The sequence below is a fragment of the Phyllobates terribilis genome, unplaced genomic scaffold (assembly GCF_046119375.1).
Source record: "Phyllobates terribilis strain yellow unplaced genomic scaffold, ASM4611937v1 Scaffold_7__3_contigs__length_470593459, whole genome shotgun sequence".
Classification (NCBI taxonomy): Eukaryota; Metazoa; Chordata; class Amphibia; order Anura; family Dendrobatidae; genus Phyllobates; species Phyllobates terribilis.
The window spans coordinates 78,787,375-78,809,755 of NW_027362767.1; the positions used below are offsets into that span (position 1 = coordinate 78,787,375).

The following is a 22,381-nucleotide window of genomic DNA, read 5'->3' on the forward strand; positions in this document are numbered from 1 at the left end:
CTGGTGAAGGAGATGCTGACTCGGCCGGAGGCTCGCCTTGAACCAGACGCTCCGGAGGAAGCCAAACAACTATGGGCAGAGAAGAGTCGACTGTTCCTTTACAAAGGGAAGTTGTGCCGCAGAATGGTTAACTCCCGGACGCATGAATTACTCTGGCAAGTAGTGGTGCCACGAAGGGACGCAGCCATGGTGATGGAGGCATACCACGACGGAGCTGGGCACTTCGGGTGGAAGAAGCTGGAGTTCCTGCTGCGCGAGCGGTTCCACTGGGTAGGCATGAGGGGAACCATTGAGAAGTGGTGCAGAGACTGTGGCCCGTGCAACCTGAGAAGGAAGGACCGTGCCAGCCAGAAGACTCCCCTGCAGTCCATCGTCACCCGGCAACCGTTGGAACTGGTAGCCTTGGATCATGTAAAACTGACCCCAAGCAGAAGTGGCTACGTCTACGCGTTAACCATCGTGGATCATTACTCCCGGTTTCTGGTTGTCGTCCCCGTCAAGGATTTAACGGCTCAAACAGCAGCTAGAGCCTTCCAGCAGCACTTTTGCCGTCCACACGGGTACCCGGACCAAGTGCTGACGGACCAGGGACCTGCCTTTGAAGCGGAGGTCTTCCAGGAATTCTGCAATCTGTATGGCTGCCGGAAGATAAGGACGACACCCTACCATCCGCAAACTAATGGACTTTGTGAGAAAATGAACCAGGTGGTAATGGATCTTCTAAAAACGTTGCCCCTGGAAGAACGCAGTCTGTGGCCTGAGAAGTTGCCCGATCTGGTGGACCTATACAACCACATCCCGGTAGGTTCCACCAACTGTACCCCGGCTTACCTAATGAGGGCAAGACCTGGTAAGTTACCTGTTGACCTGGAAATGGGAGTCCTGACACCCGAGGACACTTCACCAGAAACAGACTGGGACACAGAGAGGCAGCAGCAGTACCGGAGAGTACAGGAGAGCGTGGAGCGAAGTCTCTGTCAGGCTAGGGAAAGACAAGAGAAAACTTACAACCAGTATGCTCCCGCTGTTCCCCTGGTACCCGGAGAGCAGGTCTTGAAGAGGAAGAGACGGCTCCACAAGTTGGATGACCAGTGGGAGAAGGACCCGTACACCGTACTGCCCTCAAGCCACGAGAACCCGAAGGTTTGTACCATCAGTAAAGACGGAGGGGAAACCACCGCCATTGTATCCCGGGACCACCTGAAGAAGTGTCCCGAACAACTGAGGAACCCTGAAGAGGAACAAGAAGACCATCGACCCGTAGAGGAAAGGCAAGATATGGTTAGTACTGTGCTCGGGGACTTCCCTCGGTCTTGGACTCAAGTCAATGGTGCAGTTGTGGTACCCGTACTCACCTTCCTCCAACCAGCATCCCAAGCACCTACGGAGCAACAGGTAGAGCTAGAAGAACAGCCGGTCCAGGAGGCAGAAGACTCCACACAAGCAGAACAGGAGGATCAACCCTCTGCTTATAGTGAGCCTGCCGTACCCCTAGTGAGACAAAGAGCCGGTAGACAGCTGCCCAGTTTACCCTTGACAGCTCCTACACCCTGTAGTTCAGGGCCAGACAGTCAGCTCCGTAGGTCCACTAGGGCCACTAGAGGCCAGTTACCCGCACGCTGGAGGATTTGAAGTGTATAAATTGTTTTATTTATGTTTATCTGTGTATTGTTGCTTGTGTATAATTTTGTGTTTCCAGTTATTTTTAGGAATCCTTGGTGGATTTACCGGGAATCCTTGTACATAGTTGGAGCGTAACCCAGGATGGACTAGAGACTGTTAAGGACTCGGGGTAGGACAGACCCCTACCTGGTTACGTCTCCCTGTTTTGGTGAAATGGACACCTTGCTTTCTTCAAAGACTGCACCCGGTTACGGACATGCCGTAACCATCTTTATATGTTTTTCTTATTGTATTATTATTGTTTTTATCTTGTTATGTTTTTCTAAAATATGTTTAGTCCCGGAGTACTAAATTTCACTAGGGGGGAATGTGACACCCCAGGGGTCTGGTTGCCACAGTGATAGAGATGTTATGTCTGAGAGCAGGTGGGAGGTCCTTTGGTCAGGGATCCTGTGCATGCCACACCTCCTGCCCAGTCTTGGGAGGGGAAGAACTTCCCCTATATAAACCCGGGGCTGAAGCAGGGTTAGTCAGTCAAGGAGAGTAGAGACAAGAAGCAGCATAGGAAGAAACAGCAGAAGCTCAGTGGGAGCAATACTACTACGAGTCAGGGGCTGGCAGCTGCAGAGCTCGCCCTGACTGAGAAGATTTCTTACCGGACCCGGAGTCCGAGGCTGTGGGGACTAATTCCTACCCAGCAGCAGAATCCGTCAGGCAGGGGATTTCAGGTCCTCTGGCCAAGAAGCCCGAAGGCACGGTCACACGCGTGGGACCAGCACCGCCATCGTGGAGCAGAAGCCATTAGAAGGCCCCGAGTCACCGGCCATACGGGTGAGCACCACACGGTACACTCAGGGACGTGGGCTACTTATATCCGCTTCTAGCAAGGTAGCCAGAAGAGTACAGTCAGTTTGGGAGGCCTACAACTCCGCCTGGCCAGGGGAGATCCCATCTGCTCAAGGACTGACCAGGCCCCGTTCGCTAGCAAGTACTCCGGGAGGGTCTATCGTTGTTACCAGTAAAGACCCTGAATTACACCGCACCGTCTCTGAGTGGTTCCTGCTACCCCCATCATCTACGTCGGCTGCCCTGAGGCCATACCCCTCCCGTTGGGGGGTTATACCATCCCCGCTGCACCATCCATCCACCGGCCTCAGCGGACTGTCCTGCAGCGGCAGCTCCATAAGCTGCATTCAACGGGTGGCGTAGTCGTACTACATCTACTGCCGTCCAGTTTGACTCCCTGGGCACGGACCGGGTCACCGCCACGAGACTACAACCCTCAACAGATCCGGCTCCGGGTAAGCTCCCGCGTGCGCAACGCAGCGCGACACAGGCCCAGGGGCGCGTCATATATATACACATACACACACACACACACGGTACAGACCATGGCTATGAAAATTGTACATTCACACTGAAGGCATCAAAACGGTGAATTAACACATGTGGAATTATATACTTAACAAAAAGTGTGAAACAACTGAAAATATGTCTTATATTCTAGGTTCTTCAAAGTAGCCACCTTTTGCTTTGATGACTGCTTTGCACACTCTTGGCATTCTCTTGATGAGCTTCAAGAGGTAGCCACCGGAAATGGTTTTCACTTCACAGGTGTGCCCTGTCAGGTTTAATAAGTGGGATTTCTTGCCTTATAAATGGGGTTAGGACTATCAGTTGTGTTGTGTAGAAGTCTGGTGGATACACAGCTGATAGTCCTACTGAATAGACTGTTAGAATTTGTATTATGGCAAGAAATAAGCAACTAAGTAAAGAAAAACAAGTGGCCATCATTACTTTAAGAAATGAAGGTCAGTCAGTGCGAAAAATTGGGCAAACTTTGAAAGTGTCCCCAAGTGCAGTTGCAAAAACCATCAAGAAAGAAACTGGCTCACATCAGGACCGCCCCAGGAAAGGAAGACCAAGAGTCACCTCTGCTTCTGAGGATAAGTTTATCCGAGTCACCAGCCTCAGAAATTGCAGGTTAACAGCAGCTCAGATTAGAGACCAGGGCAATGCCACACAGAGTTCTAGCAGCAGACACATCTCTACAACAACTGTTAAGAGGAGACTTTGTGCAGCAGGCCTTCATGGTAAAATAGCTGCTAGGAAACCACTACTAAGGACAGGCAACAAGCAGAAAGGACAAGCTTGGGCTAAAGAACACAAGGAATGGACATTAGACCAGTGAAAATCTGTGCTTTGGTCTGATGAGTCCAAATTTGAGATCTTTGGTTCCAACCACCGTGTCTTTGTGAGACGCAGAAATGGTGAACAGATGGACTCTACATGCCTGATTCCCACCGTGAAGAATGGAGGAGGAGGTGTGATGGTGTGGGGGTGTTTTGCTGGTGGTATTGTTGGGGATTTATTCAAAATTGAAGGCATACTGAACCAGCATGGCTACCACAGCATCTTGCAGCGGCATGCTATTCCATCCGGTTTGCATTTAGTTGGACCATCATTTATTTTTCAACAGGACAATGACCCCAAACACACCTCCAGGCTGTGTAAGGGCTATATGACCAAGAAGGAGAGTGATGGGGTGCTACACCAGATGACCTGGCCTCCACACTCACCAGACCTGAACCCAATCGAGATGGTTTGGGATGAGCTGAACCGCAGAGTGAAGGCAAAAGGGCCAACAAGTGCTAAGCATCTCTGGGAACTCCTTCAAGATTGTTGGGAGACTATTTCCGGTGACTACCTCTTGAAGCTCATCAAGAGAATGCCAAGAGTGTGCAAAGCAAAAGGTGGCTACTTTGAAGAACCTAGAATATAAGACATATTTTCAGTTGTTTCACACTTTTTTGTTAAGTATATAATTCCACATGTGTTAATTCATAGTTTTGATGCCTTCAGTGTGAATGTACAATTTTCATATATACATGTATATATATTTATTTTACTTTTTTTTTTGCAATATTTTATATTTACTAATCCAAGAACTTCAGCCAAATTCTTTAAGTTTTACTAATTATTATTATCAATTAGCAAAAACACAGTGTCATTCTGGGGCTGAAAAAACAAATCCTTTCAGCACACTAAAATCTAAACGATCTTCCTGATGACCTAGACCGTAAAAGTCAGTTCTAGGTGTTTCTGCTCAAACTTCACAAATCAGCTAAAAAACAAAATCATAGCTGAAAATTATATATACATTTAAATAAACAGAAACTAAAAATAAGTCTTTCCATACATTATAAGAGAACATCTGAAATATCGGATCCAGATTTGTGCACCGTAACGTTAAAGGGAAATTTTTTGTGAGGGGAAACAAAATCAGCATGCATGATTTGCCTCTGATTATCGGATCGCACTCGGTCATTCTAGAATATGGAAAACATCGGATCGTGCTAGGATGACATCTGAGTGTGGTCTGATTTTCACGGACAGAATGAAAGGAGAAAAAAAAATGGAAAAAAAATTTGGGGGGCTTTCCTTCACCTCTGAGAAAATCTGATCAGCATAAGCTCGATAACCCATATTCCAATGAGAACATTGCTATTGTTTCAATTCACAGCCTTTTCTATGGAGAAAACCTGCTGACAAGCAAGTCCCTTTTATAGATAACCAAAGTTTGATAGTGTAATGTGTGCGCGGCTGCAAACGATATACTCAGCTGAATGAGAAGGAACTTGCATCAGCAGATCTACAGTATGTTCCTCCAATGCTCATATGATTTCCTAAATGTCAGTTTTCCCCAACGGTCTCTGACGAAACACATGACAAAACTTTTCATATTTATGTACATTTTACACACACACAAAAACAAAACAAATGGTTTCTCCCTTCAAATAGTTTGCAATTAAATTTTTTTTTGCTTATTAAAGGTAAACGGTGAGTGTTTGATGTTGCAGATTTTCTGCAAATGTAATTTTTCATTGCGTTTAGTGCAATTTTTTCCACTGCTTCTGTTCCTTTTTGGTATGTAAAGGGTATGTAAAGTTTTAAAGAAAACTACTTTGTTTTGAAAACTTCCTGTTGCTTAGTTGATAAGGCATGGACAGGTTACATATGTTATTACTCAGATTCCGCTGCAGAAAAGGAATATTAACGCATGTACGGTTTTTATCTGCAGATTTCCCACATCTCATTCAAGTCAAAAATTTGTAAATAAAAAATTAAATTTACTGTAAGAGAAATTGACATAATGTGGACTTCAAAATAGCACCGCAGGTCAATTTATTTCTAAAGAACACCTAGAGAGACGTGTATATGGACTTGTGTTTTATTGCCCGTGTTTTTTTTTTCTCATTTCAGAAAACCCCCTTTAAAAGGTGGGGGGCTAGCCAGGTTCAGACAGGGGGGGCCAGCCAGGCTCAGACAGGGGGGGGGGGGGCAGCCAGGCTCAGACAGGGGGGGGGGGGCCAGCCGGGCTCAGACGGGGGGGGGGCCAGCCAGGCTCAGACAGGGGGGGGGGGCAACCAGGCTCAGACAGGGGGGGGGGCAGCCAGGCTCAGACAGGGGGGGCAGCCAGGCTCAGACAGGGGGGGGGGGGCAGCCAGGCTCAGACAGGGGGGGGGGGGGCAGCCAGGCTCAGACGGGGGGGGGGGGGGGGGCAGCAGGCAGCCAGGCTCAGACAGGGGGGGGGGGCAGCCAGGCTCAGACAGGGGGGGGGGGCAGCCAGGCTCAGACAGGGGGGGGGGCAGCCAGGCTCAGACAGGGGGGGGGGGGGGCAGCCAGGCTCAGACAGGGGGGGGGGCAGCCAGGCTCAGACAGGGGGGGGGGGGGGGAGGCAGCCAGGCTCAGACAGGGGGGGGGGGAGGCAGCCAGGCTCAGACAGGGGGGGGGGGGGGGGGCAGCCAGGCTCAGACGGGGGGGGGGGGGCAGCCATGCGTCAGGTTCTCTATCAGGATTTTACAGACACAAATGCTCTGCAAAGTCCAGTATCAAAAGCACTGGTGGGATTGCACAAAGTCTCATCCACAAAGTCTAGAGAAAATCAGCGGAGGGGATGCGGATGTCAGATTTACAATCCTTCAATTTATGCTGTGAATTTTCACTGCAGAATTCACGGTTTGCAATGCAAAGGGTAAAACCGCAGCTTTTCAGGAGCGTGCACGTCCTGTGCCGACATTCCCTCAGTCTCAATCCTGTGCGTTTTAGGTTATGTGGATTATTTTTATGTAGATTTTTGTTAACATTTATTAGGTCTTGTTTTATTTATAGACTGTACCTGTTCAAGAAGGCATTTCCAAAGCTGTTCAATTTTCGGAATGGCTTTTTCGGGTCAACAACCAATGCGTTTCCGGGTATACTCCCTTCTTTCTCACCATGCATTACGGCAATGAATGAGTCAGTGGTGGGCTCTGGTCCTATTCGCATTCCTGGAAAATCTTGTTCTAGCAGGTATCTGGTAAACAAGGAGAGAACAATAAACTATTATTATGCAAAGATAACAATTCAAGTGCTCTGATAACAGAACTACTGATACATAGTATTATACAGGGGTCAGGGAGGGAAGGAGAAAGATCAAATAGTGGGCTACAAAGTAGCGGGAAACCATTTGGTTTTTCTAGAGTATAAAAGAAAAAGTTACAGTTGTTTTATATGCTGAAATCCTCCCAATTGAGGTCAATAGTGCAAAAGCACAACAGATAAAGCAAGAATAAAAAAAAAAACTACTGCACAAGCAAAACACATTGGGCCTGATTCATCAAGACTAGTGATTTCCTTGCAAGTCATAATTAGGGAGCAAGTAGGAGTCAGAAGCATCTGACAAGTGGTTTTGCCTCCGTGCTCCAACATGCCCTAATCCTCTTTCTCTAAGCATCTTTCATGGGAGAACAGTTGAGAAGTAAAATCTGCCCAATTCTATTAAAGTTTCAGACGTTAGCAAATTTGTCTCATTTTGCCTTTTATGGTTTTCAAACAGGAAAACAAATGGCAGCCATTAAAACTCTTGTAGGAGTTAGCATTTAGGAGGCTGGGGGGCTTGGAAGAGCGTTTCATTCCTCCTCTCTGTTTTGTTTAGACATATATGTAATTCAGCAAAATTGGGTAAGAACCACCGAAAGAGCTGTGATGGTGGTCCTAAAGATATCCACCGACAAAGACAAATGAGACAGATGTGAATAAAGAATGAGGATGGAAAATCCCAAACTAAAGCTCTGCACCAAGTCACAGAATGGTAACCTTTGACCATCAAAACGATAAGGAGGGCACAAAGTCTTTAAACTTTTTGGAGGAAGGGGAAGTGCAAATATAAGCAGTTTCGACTCCTGTGAACCAACATGTCCTGAGCCTGAACTCCGGCACGCGAGATCGCTCTTTTTCCGCGGCTCGATAAATACTAATTCTGTTTATCTAAACAAGTCCTGAATCATGTCACACACTAACAATGCTTATTCCTGTTTGGAGGAACATGGAAGTTCAGAAGCAGAAAATAATTATATAAAACTCACAATTACCTGGTTTAAAGGACATGGCTAATAATAGTGCCGAGAACACAGCCATCAGAACAGAGTTAGGATCAAAGGATAGGGAAACATAAAACTAAGGAAGGACTAGACCAGTTTAATTACTTGGAGGAAAATTAAAACAAAAAAAGAACAGCCGAGGTATTTTTCCACCTCATTACAGTGGTTTAATGGCAGCCAGTTCATCATCTGGTGGTAAAGACATTATCAGCAAGGGAACAAAATTAACAAAAAGAGAAAGTCAAAAATGAAAGAATTAAATAAAAATAAAAAAATAAAAAAAACACAACACCAGATTTAGATCAGGAGTTGATATATTGTAACCATTTTTTAACGCTCAGTATATCAAAGGTGGTTTGGACCCCGAGACCCCCACTGAGTGCTCATCTCAGGCTTGAGACCTCACAGAGGACAAGGGGGTGTAACGCTGTAACCAGAGTAAGAAGAATCTAAGGTTTAATACATATTCTTCATTTGTTTCTTTTCTCTTTGTGTTTCTTCTAACCTAATCACAAGGAACAATAAGTCCCTTATCTCTCATAGTAAAGTAGACAAACCAGTCCTTCCCAGTCCTTGTAACACTCTATAGGAATATTCCCAATATAGCCTGGCCTGTAGTCATTACCCCCATAAAAGGCTATAACTCTTTAACCCCTTCCCGACAGCCACAGTAACTGTAAGCTGCACATCAGGTGCAGGAGTATGAAGCAGGCTCAGGAGTCCACGTTATACTTCGCAGATAACTGCTGTATTACACAGTCGGCATCTGACTGTAATAGCAGAAACCAGACCTAAGCTGTCAGCCCCTTAAATGCTGCTGTCAATCTGACAGTGGCTTTTATGGGCACAGTCCTGGGGGTGCTACCTTCTGGGTGCCCATTGTCCCCCTCACATGATTACAGACTGGTCCTCCTAGAAAAACGTTATTTTAGCTACAGTGGGGGAAATAATTATTTGATCCCTTGCTGTTTTTGTAAGTTTGCCCACTGACAAGTCTATACAGTGTATAATTTTAAGGGTAGGTTAATTTTAACATCGAGAGATAGAATATCCAATAAAAAATAACTAAAAATGAAGAAAATCACATTGGCCATACCTGTATGGCCATAGTAGAGGTTTGATTGCAAAGAAATCTGTTTTTTTATAAACTCTGTTGTGCACAGGCTTGTCGTCCGGGGGATGCCAAGAAATCCCTGCCTGTCTATTTATTATTCCCCGCCTATGTGTGTATTTAATCACCCCCTTCCCTGCACCTTACAGGGCCCTGTGACATGCACTGTTCTCCCTCACTTGCCGGACATGCACAAAGTGCCGCTCACATAGAGACAGAGAGAGGAAGCAAAGTGCGCTCTATGTGCACTGCACCGCAGGGTTCTATTGCGCAGGCGCCGGGAAGTCACTGTCACTTCCCGGTGCCTGCGCAATAGAAACGGGGGCCAAGAGGAAGCAAAGTGCGCTCTATGTGCACTGCACCGCAGGGTTCTATTGCACAGGCGCCGGGAAGTCACTGTCACTTCCCAGTGCCTGCGCAATAGAAACGGGGGCCAAGAGGAAGCAAAGTGCGCTCTATGTGCACTGCACCGCAGGGTTCTATTGCACAGGCGCCGGGAAGTCACTGTCACTTCCCGGTGCCTGCGCAATAGAAACGGGGGCCAAGTCGAAGCAAAGTGCGCTCTATGTGCACTGCACCGCAGGGTTCTATTGCACAGGCGCCGGGAAGTCACTGTCACTTCCCGGCGCCTGCGCAATAGAAACGGGGCCGAGGAGAAGCAAAGCGCGCTCTATGTGAGTGGTGCTTTGTGCATGTCCGGCAAGGGAGGGAGAACAGTGCACGTCACAGGGCCCTGTGATGTGCAGGGGAGGAGGTGATTAAATACACACATAGGCGGAGTTTTCATGTATGCCCATAGTAGCGGTCTGATATCGCCCAGGGGGTGATAGATTTCCTTTAATACTTGGTGGCAAAACCCTTTTTGACAAGCACAGCAGTCAGACGTTGTTTGTAGTTGATGATGAGGTTTGCGCACATGTCAGGAGGAATTTTGGTCCACTCCTCTTTGCAGATCATCTCTAAATATCATTAAGATTTTGAGGCTGTCGCTTGGCAACTCTGAGCTTTAATTCCCTCCATAAGTTTTCTAAGAGATTAAGGTCTGGAGACTGGCTAGACCACTCAATGACCTTATTGTGCTTCTTTTTGAGCCACTCCTTTGTTGCCTTGGTTGTATGTTTTAGGTCATTGTCTTGCTGGAAGACCCAGCCATGAGCCATCTTTAATGCTCTTACTGAGGGAAGGAGGTTGTTGGCCAAAATCTCACAATACATGACCCCATACATCTTTCCTTCAGTACAGTGCAGTAGTCATGTCCCCTTTGCAGAAAAGCACCCCCCCCGAGTATAATGTTTACCCCATCATGCTTCACGGTTGGGACGATGTTCTTGGGGTTGTACAGATTCATCATCTTCTTCCATACACGGCGAGTTGAGTTAATGCCAAACAGCTCAATTTTTGTCTCATCTGACCACAGCAACTTCTCCCAATAACTCACAGAATCATTGAGGTGTTCATTGGCAAACTTCAGATGGGCCTGCATATGTGCCTTCTTGAGCAGGGGGACCTTGTGGGCACTGCAGGATTTTAAATCTTTAAGGTGTAATGTGTTACCAATGGTTTTCTTGGTGACTGTAGTCCCAGCTGCCTTGAGATCATTAACAAGTCCCCCCCCCCCACCCCGTGTAGTTTTAGGATGATCTCTCACCTTCCTCATGATCAAGGATACCCCAGGAGGCGAGATTTTGCATGGTGCCCGTCAGGGAAATATTGAAAATATTCTTTCTCCCCCTGTCATAGATATTAAGAAGTGTTTCTCCCAAGTCCCTCTTCACCCCTTCTTTGTCCCACATTTGTCGTAGGAGCGCTGACAGCCCAGCATCTGCCTCTCAGCAAATTATCACCCACAGCCAAAGTAGCTTAAACAAAACGCTGGCACACCAGAGGTGGCACCAACCTACTTAAAATGCAAGTGCGTTTTGCCCTGGCAGGCAGGGGATGATTAGACACAGGCTTGCGACAATTTGCACGTAGCTGTTGAAGCTTGCTTTCAAGGACTTCAAAAGGGAATCTAATAAAGGGTCCCAGGATCTTCGCAGCCGAAACAAATATGGAATAACTAAAATTCCATAATTGCTAAAAATGGGACCCATATTTTTAGTGACAGGGTCAGCCAAGGAACAAGACGCTTATTTTTTCATAGCAGTAATCCCTTTCAGCGGGCTGTGGCGCAAAAGTAACAAAATAGCAGACCACACACGCCATGACGTGGTCTCTACAGAAAGGTAAATTCATAACAGAAAAAATGGTGTCGCTTGCAAGCTTCTGCGAGCAACCAGGGATAAGTTCTCGCGGCAGTTAATTATTTTAATAAAAACATGAAGGGTGGAGCCCGAGCCCACATGATTTCACCACAGGGGTGTGTGGCCAGGTCTGCCCCTAGTTATAATAGGATCCACTGAAGATAGAGGAGCATTCTTGCCGGGAGTATATATATATTATAGCAATGAATCCTGTTCGATAACAGTCAAATCTGGAGCGTATCCCCTACCCCTATGCTGATTCGTCCCAGCGAACTGTATAGAGTAATTTACTTCTTTAATCCTTATTATTTTGTGTAACTGCTTATGTATTGTATGTCTCCTTTGTAAAATCTTGCATATTTTTCTTAAACACTGCCTCCCTTTTGGATTAAATATAAAATTTAATAGCTCTGTTTCTTTAGTTCTGTAATCGCTCCCTCCCCCAAAGCCATATACGCTACCAGGACGCATGCGTCCAGCCAGGGCTGTATTATATTTCAAATCTGGACAGTGGTGGCAGCGAATAATAATAATTGTGCTATCGTGAAACTGACAGTGACCGCACGGGGGGGCGTGTACACATATTCCATGCATTGGAATACGGTGGTGTGACGCCATACGCTCACTGGTCGCTTGCCGATACCTAAATAGTGAGTAGTCTGGATCGTGTGCTTGAGAATTCCTGACAAAATCCGTGACATAGTGACGGCATGGTGAGATATTGCGTGATCTCCCCGGTGTCGTCGCTGTAGAACCCTGACAGTGCCCCAGATCAATGTCGATTGACAGTAATTTTGCATTTCTTCCATTTTCTTACTATCTCAACAACAATTGTCTCCTTCTCACCCTGCGTCTTATTTATGGTTTTGTAGTCCATTCCAGCTTTGTGCAGGTCTATGATCTTGTCCCTGACATCCTTAGAAAGCTCTTTGGTCTTGCCCATGTTGTAGAGGTTAGAGTCTGACTGATTAATTGAGTCTGTGGACAGGAGTCTTTTATACAGGTGACTATGTAAGACAGCTGTCTTTTATACAGGTAACAAGTTGATTAGGAGCGTCTAACTGGTCTGTAGGAGCCAGAACTCAGAATGGTTTGTAGGGGATCAAATACTTATTTCTCACTGCAAAATGCAAATAAATCTATCTAATTTATACAACGTGATTTTCTTGATTTTTTTGGGATATTCTATCTCTCAATATTAAAATTAACCTGCCCTTAAAATTATAGACTGCTCATGTCTTTGTCAGTGGTCAAACTTACAAAAACAGAAAGGGATCAAATACTTATTTCCCCCACTGTATATGCTGCAATACAGTTGAATTCCATTATACAGAACAATAGATCAGACGATCACAGGTACTAGTCCCAAAAACGATAAAAACATTGGTTTCTTTTAATTATTAAAAAGGGGGTGCCCCCTCTACCCGATGAAGGTGGCACACAACAACAGAGGTGCCCCCCCGGCTGATGGAGATGGAGCACCATGACAGAGGTGCCCTCCCACCTGATGGAAATGTAGCACCATGACAGAGGTGTCACCCCCGCCTGATGGAGCACCATGACAGAGATGTCCCCCCCGCCTGATGGAGCACCATGACAGAGATGTCCCCCCCGCCTGATGGAGATGGAGCACCATGACAGAGCTGTCCCCCCCCCGCCTGATGGAGATGGAGCACCATGACAGAGATGTCCTCCTCCCCCCCGCCTGATGGAGATGGAGCACAATGACAGATGTCCCGTCCCCCGCCTGATGGAGATGGAGCACCATGACAGAGATGTCCGTCCCCCCCCGCGCCTGATGGAGATGGTGCACTGTGACAGATGTCCCCCCCGCCTGATGGAGATGGAGCACTGTGACAGAGAGGTCCCCCCCACCTGATGGGGATGGAGCACCGTAACAGAGGTGCACCCCCCCCCCCAACTAATGGAGATGGAGCACCATAACACAGCTGTCCCTCCTGCCTGATGGTGCCCCATAACACAGCTGTCCCTCCTGCCTGATGGTGCTGTCCCCATAACACAGGTGTCACCCCCTGCCTGATGGTGCTGTCCCCATAACACAGGTGTCACCCCCTGCCTGATGGTGCTGTCCCCATGACACAGGTGCCCCCCCCGCCTGATGGTGCTGTCCCCATGACACAGGTGTCCCCCCCCTGCCTGATGGTGCTGTCCCCATGACACAGGTGTCCCCTCCCCGCCGCCTGATGGTGTTGTCCCCATGACACAGGTGTCCCCATTACACAGGTCCCACCCCTCACCTACCTGATGGTGCTGACCCAATTCCACAGGTCCCACCCCCCACCTACCTGATGGTGCTGTCCCCATTACACAGGTCCCACCCCCCACCTACCTGATGGTGCTGTCCCCATTACACAGGTGTCCCCCCACCCACCAGATGGAGATTGTGCACCATAACACAGCTGTCCCTCCAGCCTGATGGTGCTGCCCCATAACACAGGTGTCCCCCCTACCTGATGGTGCTGTCCCCATAACACAGGTGTCCCCCCCCCCGCTTGATGGTGCTGTCCCAATAAAAAGGTGTCCCCCGCCTGATGGTGCTGTCCCCATGACACAGGTGTCCCCCCCCCGCCTGATGGTGCTGTCCCCATGACACAGGTGTCCCCCCCCGCCTGATGGTGCTGTCCCCATGACACAGGTGTCGTCCCCCCCCCGTCTGATGGTGCTGTCCCCATGACACAGGTGTCGCCCCCCCCCGCCTGATGGTGCTGTCCCCATGACACAGGTGTCCCCCTCTGCTTGATGGTGCTGTCCCCATGACACAGGTGCCCCCCCCCGCCTGATGGTGTTGTCCCCATGACACAGGTGCCCCCATGACACAGGTGCCCCCCCCCCCTGCCTGATGGTGCTGTCCCCATGACACAGGTGTCCCCCCCCCTGCCTGATGGTGCTGTCCCCATGACACAGGTGCCCCCCCCCGCCTGATGGTGCTGTCCCCATGACAGAGGTGCCCCCCCCGCCTGATGGTGCTGTCCCCATGACACAGGTGTCCCCCCCCCCGCCTGATGGTGCTGTCCCCATGACACAGGTGTCCCCCTCTGCTTGATGGTGCTGTCCCCATGACACAGGTGTCCCCCCCTGCCTGATGGTGCTGTCCCCATGACACAGGTGTCCCCTCCCCGCCGCCTGATGGTGCTGTCCCCATGACACAGGTGTCCCCTCCCCGCCGCCTGATGGTGTTGTCCCCATGACACAGGTGTCCCCTCCCCGCCGCTTGATGGTGCTGTCCCCATGACACAGGTGTCGCCCCCCCCCCGCCTGATGGTGCTGTCCCCATGACACAGGTGTCCCCCTCTGCTTGATGGTGCTGTCCCAATGACACAGGTGCCCCCCCCCGCCTGATGGTGTTGTCCCCATGACACAGGTGCCCCCCCCCCCCTGCCTGATGGTGCTGTCCCCATGACACAGGTGTCCCCCCCCCTGCCTGATGGTGCTGTCCCCATGACACAGGTGCCCCCCCCCGCCTGATGGTGCTGTCCCCATGACACAGGTGTCCCCCCCCCCCCGCCTGATGGTGCTGTCCCCATGACACAGGTGTCCCCCCCCCCGCCTGATGGTGCTGTCCCCATGACACAGGTGTCCCCCCCCGCCTGATGGTGCTGTCCCCATGACACAGGTGTCCCCCTCTGCTTGATGGTGCTGTCCCCATGACACAGGTGTCCCCCCCTGCCTGATGGTGCTGTCCCCATGACACAGGTGTCCCCTCCCCGCCGCCTGATGGTGTTGTCCCCATGACACAGGTGTCCCCTCCCCGCCGCCTGATGGTGTTGTCCCCATGACACAGGTGTCCCCTCCCCGCCGCCTGATGGTGCTGTCCCCATGACACAGGTGTCCCCTCCCCGCCGCCTGATGGTGCTGTCCCCATGACACAGGTGTCCCCTCCCCGCCGCCTGATGGTGCTGTCCCCATGACACAGGTGTCCCCTCCCCGCCGCCTGATGGTGCTGTCCCCATGACACAGGTGTCCCCATTACACAGGTCCCACCCCTCACCTACCTGATGGTGCTGACCCAATTCCACAGGTCCCACCCCCCACCTACCTGATGGTGCTGTCCCCATTACACAGGTCCCACCCCCCACCTACCTGATGGTGCTGTCCCCATTACACAGGTGTCCCCCCCCCCCACCTGATGGTGCTGTCCCCATTACACAGGTGTCCCCCCCCCACCTGATGGTGCTGTCCCCATTACACAGGTGTCGTCCCCCCCACCTGATGGTGCTGTCCCCATTACACAGGTGTCCTCCCCCCCACCTGATGGTGCTGTCCCCATTACACAGGTGTCCCCCCCCGCCTGATGGTGCTGTCCCCATTACACAGGTGTCCCCCCCCCGCCTGATGGTGCTGTCCCCATTACACAGGTGTCCCCCCGCCGCCTGATGGTGCTGTCCCCATTACACAGGTGTCCCCCCACCGCCTGATGGTGCTGTCCCCATTACACAGGTGTCCCCCCACCGCCTGATGGTGCTGTCCCCATTACACAGGTGTCCCCCCACCGCCTGATGGTGCTGTCCCCATTACACAGGTGTCCCCCCACCGCCTGATGGTGCTGTCCCCATTACACAGGTGTCCCCCTACCTGATGGTGCTGTCCCCATAACACAGGTGTCACCCCCTGCCTGATGGTGCTGTCCCCATAACACAGGTGTCACCCCCTGCCTGATGGTGCTGTCCCCATAACACAGGTGTCCGTCCCCCCACCCACCAGATGGAGATGGTGCACCATAACACAGTTGTCCCTCCTGCCTGATGGTGCTGTCCCCATAACACAGGTGTCCGTCCCCCCACCCACCAGATGGAGATTGTGCACCATAACACAGCTGTCCCTCCAGCCTGATGGTGCTGCCCCATAACACAGGTGTCCCCCCTACCTGATGGTGCTGTCCCCATAACACAGGTGTCCCCCCCCCCCGCTTGATGGTGCTGTCCCAATAAAAAGGTGTCCCCCGCCTGATGGTGCTGTCCCCATGACACAGGTGTCCCCCCCCCACCTGATGGTGCTGTCCCCATGACACAGGTGTCCCCCCCCCGCCTGATGGTGCTGTCCCCATGACACAGGTGTCGTCCCCCCCCGTCTGATGGTGCTGTCCCCATGACACAGGTGTCGCCCCCCCCCGCCTGATGGTGCTGTCCCCATGACACAGGTGTCCCCCTCTGCTTGATGGTGCTGTCCCCATGACACAGGTGCCCCCATGACACAGGTGCCCCCCCCCCCCTGCCTGATGGTGCTGTCCCCATGACACAGGTGTCCCCCCCCCTGCCTGATTGTGCTGTCCCCATGACACAGGTGCCCCCCCCGCCTGATGGTGCTGTCCCCATGACACAGGTGTCCCCCCCCCCCGCCTGATGGTGCTGTCCCCATGACACAGGTGTCCCCCTCTGCTTGATGGTGCTGTCCCCATGACACAGGTGTCCCCCTCTGCTTGATGGTGCTGTCCCCATGACACAGGTGCCCCCCCCCTGCCTGATGGTGTTGTCCCCATGACACAGGTGCCCCCATGACACAGGTGTCCCCCCCCCTGCCTGATGGTGCTGTCCCCATGACACAGGTGTCCCCCCCCCCCTGCCTGATGGTGCTGTCCCCATGACACAGGTGCCCCCCCCCCCCTGCCTGATGGTGCTGTCCCCATGACACAGGTGCCCCCCCCGCCTGATGGTGCTGTCCCCATGACACAGGTGTCCCCCCCCTGCCTGATGGTGCTGTCCCCATGACACAGGTGTCCCCTCCCCGCCGCCTGATGGTGTTGTCCCCATGACACAGGTGTCCCCTCCCCGCCGCCTGATGGTGCTGTCCCCATGACACAGGTGTCCCCCCTCCCCGCCTGATGGTGCTGTCCCCATGACACAGGTGTCCCCTCCCCGCCGCCTGATGGTGCTGTCCCCATGACACAGGTGTCCCCCCTCCCCGCCTGATGGTGCTGTCCCCATGACACAGGTGTCCCCATTACACAGGTCCCACCCCTCACCTACCTGATGGTGCTGTCCCAATTCCACAGGTCCCACCCCTCACCTACCTGATGGTGCTGTCCCAATTCCACAGGTCCCACCCCCCACCTACCTGATGGTGCTGTCCCAATTCCACAGGTCCCACCCCTCACCTACCTGATGGTGCTGTCCCAATTCCACAGGTCCCACCCCCCACCTACCTGATGGTGCTGTCCCCATTACACAGGTGTCCCCCCCCCCACCTGATGGTGCTGTCCCCATTACACAGGTGTCCCCCCCCCCCACCTGATGGTGCTGTCCCCATTACACAGGTGTCCCCCCCCCACCTGATGGTGCTGTCCCCATTACACAGGTGTCCCCCCCCCACCTGATGGTGCTGTCCCCATTACACAGGTGTCCCCCCCCCACCTGATGGTGCTGTCCCCATTACACAGGTGTCCTCCCCCCCACCTGATGGTGCTGTCCCCATTACACAGGTGTCCCCCCCCCGCCTGATGGTGCTGTCCCCATTACACAGGTGTCCCCCCACCGCCTGATGGTGCTGTCCCCATTACACAGGTGTCCCCCCACCGCCTGATGGTGCTGTCCCCATTACACAGGTGTCCCCCCACCGCCTGATGGTGCTGTCCCCATTACACAGGTGTCCCCCCACCGCCTGATGGTGCTGTCCCCATTACACAGGTGTCCCCCCACCGCCTGATGGTGCTGTCCCCATTACACAGGTGTCCCCCCACCGCCTGATGGTGCTGTCCCCATTACACAGGTGTCCCCCCACCGCCTGATGGTGCTGTCCCCATTACACAGGTGTCCCCCCACCGCCTGATGGTGCTGTCCCCATTACACAGGTGTCCCCCCACCGCCTGATGGTGCTGTCCCCATTACACAGGTGTCCCCCTACCTGATGGTGCTGTCCCCATTACACAGGTGTCCCCCTACCTGATGGTGCTGTCCCCATTACACAGGTGTCCCCCTACCTGATGGTGCTGTCCCCATTACACAGGTGTCCCCCTACCTGATGGTGCTGTCCCCATTACACAGGTGTCCCCCTACCTGATGGTGCTGTCCCCATTACACAGGTGTCCCCCTACCTGATGGTGCTGTCCCCATTACACAGGTGTCCCCCTACCTGATGGTGCTGTCCCCATTACACAGGTGTCCCCCTACCTGATGGTGCTGTCCCCATTACACAGGTGTCCCCCCTACCTGATGGTGCTGTCCCCATTACACAGGTGTCCCCCTACCTGATGGTGCTGTCCCCATTACACAGGTGTCCCCCTACCTGATGGTGCTGTCCCCATTACACAGGTGTCCCCCCCCTTGCCTGATGGTGCTGTCCCCATTACACAGGTGTCCCCCCCTTGCCTGATGGTGCTGTCCCCATTACACAGGTGTCCCCCCCCTTGCCTGATGGTGCTGTCCCCATTACACAGGTGTCCCCCCCTTGCCTGATGGTGCTGTCCCCATTACACAGGTGTCCCCCCCTTGCCTGATGGTGCTGTCCCCATTACACAGGTGTCCCCCCTTGCCTGATGGTGCTGTCCCCATTACACAGGTGTCCCCCCCTTGCCTGATGGTGCTGTCCCCATTACACAGGTGTCCCCCCCTTGCCTGATGGTGCTGTCCCCATTACACAGGTGTCCCCCCCTTGCCTGATGGTGCTGTCCCCATTACACAGGTGTCCCCCCCTTGCCTGATGGTGCTGTCCCCATTACACAGGTGTCCCCCCCTTGCCTGATGGTGCTGTCCCCATTACACAGGTGTCCCCCCCTTGCCTGATGGTGCTGTCCCCATTACACAGGTGTCCCCCCCTTGCCTGATGGTGCTGTCCCCATTACACAGGTGTCCCCCCCTTGCCTGATGGTGCTGTCCCCATTACACAGGTGTCCCCCCCTTGCCTGATGGTGCTGTCCCCATTACACAGGTGTCCCCCCCTTGCCTGATGGTGCTGTCCCCCCTTGCCTGATGGTGCTGTCCCCATTACACAGGTGTCCCCCCCTTGCCTGATGGTGCTGTCCCCATTACACAGGTGTCCCCCTACCTGATGGTGCTGTCCCCATTACACAGGTGTTCCCCTACCTGATGGTGCTGTCCCCATTACACAGGTGTCCCCCCACCTGATGGTGCTGTCCCCATTACACAGGTGTCCCCCCACCTGATGGTGCTGTCCCCATTACACAGGTGTCCCCCCACCTGATGGTGCTGTCCCCATTACACAGGTGTCCCCCCACCTGATGGTGCTGTCCCCATTACACAGGTGTCCCCCCACCTGATGGTGCTGTCCCCATTACACAGGTGTCCCCCCACCTGATGGTGCTGTCCCCATTACACAGGTGTCCCCCCCTGCCTGATGGTGCTGTCACCATTACACAGGTGTCCCCCTACCTGACGGTGCTGTCCCCATTACACAGGTGTCCCCCCCTGCCTGATGGTGCTGTCCCCATTACACAGGTGTCCCCCCCTGCCTGATGGTGCTGTCCCCATTACACAGGTGTCCCCCCCTTGCCTGATGGTGCTGTCCCCATTACACAGGTGTCCCCCCCTTGCCTGATGGTGCTGTCCCCATTACACAGGTGTCCCCCCCTTGCCTGATGGTGCTGTCCCCATTACACAGGTGTCCCCCCCTTGCCTGATGGTGCTGTCCCCATTACACAGGTGTCCCCCCCTTGCCTGATGGTGCTGTCCCCATTACACAGGTGTCCCCCCCTTGCCTGATGGTGCTGTCCCCATTACACAGGTGTCCCCCCCTTGCCTGATGGTGCTGTCCCCATTACACAGGTGTCCCCCCTTGCCTGATGGTGCTGTCCCCATTACACAGGTGTCCCCCCCTTGCCTGATGGTGCTGTCCCCATTACACAGGTGTCCCCCCCTTGCCTGATGGTGCTGTCCCCATTACACAGGTGTCCCCCCCTTGCCTGATGGTGCTGTCCCCATTACACAGGTGTCCCCCCCTTGCCTGATGGTGCTGTCCCCATTACACAGGTGTCCCCCCCTTGCCTGATGGTGCTGTCCCCATTACACAGGTGTCCCCCTACCTGATGGTGCTGTCCCCATTACACAGGTGTTCCCCTACCTGATGGTGCTGTCCCCATTACACAGGTGTCCCCCCACCTGATGGTGCTGTCCCCATTACACAGGTGTCCCCCCACCTGATGGTGCTGTCCCCATTACACAGGTGTCCCCCCACCTGATGGTGCTGTCCCCATTACACAGGTGTCCCCCCACCTGATGGTGCTGTCCCCATTACACAGGTGTCCCCCTACCTGATGGTGCTGTCCCCATTACACAGGTGTCCCCCCACCTGATGGTGCTGTCCCCATTACACAGGTGTCCCCCCCTGCCTGATGGTGCTGTCACCATTACACAGGTGTCCCCCTACCTGACGGTGCTGTCCCCATTACACAGGTGTCCCCCCCTGCCTGATGGTGCTGTCCCCATTACACAGGTGTCCCCCTACCTGATGGTGCTGTCCCCATTACACAGGTGTCCCCCCCTGCCTGATGGTGCTGTCCCCATTACACAGGTGTCCCCCCCTGCCTGATGGTGCTGTCACCATTACACAGGTGTCCCCCTACCTGATGGTGCTGTCCCCATTACACAGGTGTCCCCCTACCTGATGGTGCTGTCCCCATTACACAGGTGTCCCCCCCTGCCTGATGGTGCTGTTCCCATTACACAGGTGTCCCCCTACCTGATGGTGCTGTCCCCATTACACAGGTGTCCCCCCCTGCCTGATGGTGCTGTCCCCATTACACAGGTGTCCCCCCCTGCCTGATGGTGCTGTCACCATTACACAGGTGCCCCTCTACCTGGCGGAGGTGTGACTTCAGTCCTACCTGATAAAGGTGGTCTTGCCGGTGCTGTACTGCCCCACCAGCAGGACCATGGGCAGGTTCTTGAAGTCCGCCTCCTCAAGCGCCGGAGAGTGGAATTCATGGAAGCGGTAATGCTCCTCCAGCGGCAGCAGCTTCCCGGTGTACAGGGACTGCAGGCCGCCGGTGACCGTCTGCAGGACATCCTGATTGGAGCGGCCAGAGCCGCTCTCCTTCCCCAGCCAGCTGAACATGTCCGGGGCTTCTCCTCCTCACAGCGGGGACTGCGCAGGGGCAGCGGGAGTCGGCACAGCAGCAGCGGCGGCGGCAGCAGCAGGTTTCAGTCAGGAGGGGAGCGCTGGGATCACACGGGCTGACGGGCTCCACTTCCTCATTCACCCGAGCAGTGAGGCGCCCGCCCCGCAGCCGCGGACACGTCACCTGCGAGCTCCCCGACACCGCCCCGGGAACTCCCAGCTGCCAGCCACCTCCATCTCCCCGGCCACCATGACGTCATGTGCTGCGCTGTCATCTGCCGCACCACAGCGACTCTGCAGCGCCTCCTGCGGCCACTGTGGATCACTGCAACCTCATTGAAAAACGTAGTACTTTTCCAAATGTTTGATTTAAGACCTGCAATCTATTTTATAACTTCCAAGAAACATGGTAATGTAAGTAATAATCATCGCCTTAACCCTTTTACCCCACCAGGGTGGTTTGCACGTTAATGACCAGGCCAATTTTTACAATTCTGACCACTGTCACTTTATGAGGTAATTACTCTGGAACGCTTCAACGGATCCCACTGATTCTGAGACTGTTTTTTCGTGACATATTGTACTTCATGATTGTGGTAAAATTTCTTCGATATCACTTGCGTTTATTTGTGAAAAAATCAGAAATTTCGTGAAAATGTAGAAAATTTAGCAATTTTCAAATTTTGAATTTTCATGCCCTTTAATCAGAGAGATATGTCACACAAAAGAGTTAATAAATAACATTTCCCACATGTCTACTTTACATCAGCACAATTTTGGAAACATATTATTTTTTTCTTAGGAAGTTATAAGGGTTAAAAGTTGACCACCGATTTCTCATTTTTCCAACAAAATTTATTCCATTTTTTTAGGGACCACATCACATTTGAAGTGACTTTGAGGGGCCTTTATGACAGAAAATACCCAAAAGTGACACCATTCTAAAAACTGCACCC

General features: G+C 52.5%; 1 protein-coding gene across 1 annotated transcript in view; it reads right to left on the minus strand.

Moving 5' to 3' along the window:
• Positions 1–21,691, minus strand: part of EHD4 (EH domain containing 4) — a 56,038-nt gene extending 34,347 nt beyond the window's left edge. The window contains exons 1-2 of the mRNA XM_073638837.1: positions 21,193–21,691; positions 6,803–6,979 (exon numbers count right to left, since the gene is read on the minus strand). Of these exons, the coding sequence (XP_073494938.1) occupies positions 6,803–6,979; positions 21,193–21,422 (407 nt within the window). The 5' untranslated portion in view covers positions 21,423–21,691. The remainder of the gene's footprint in view (positions 1–6,802; positions 6,980–21,192) is intronic.
• Positions 21,692–22,381: the final 690 nt, after the last annotated feature.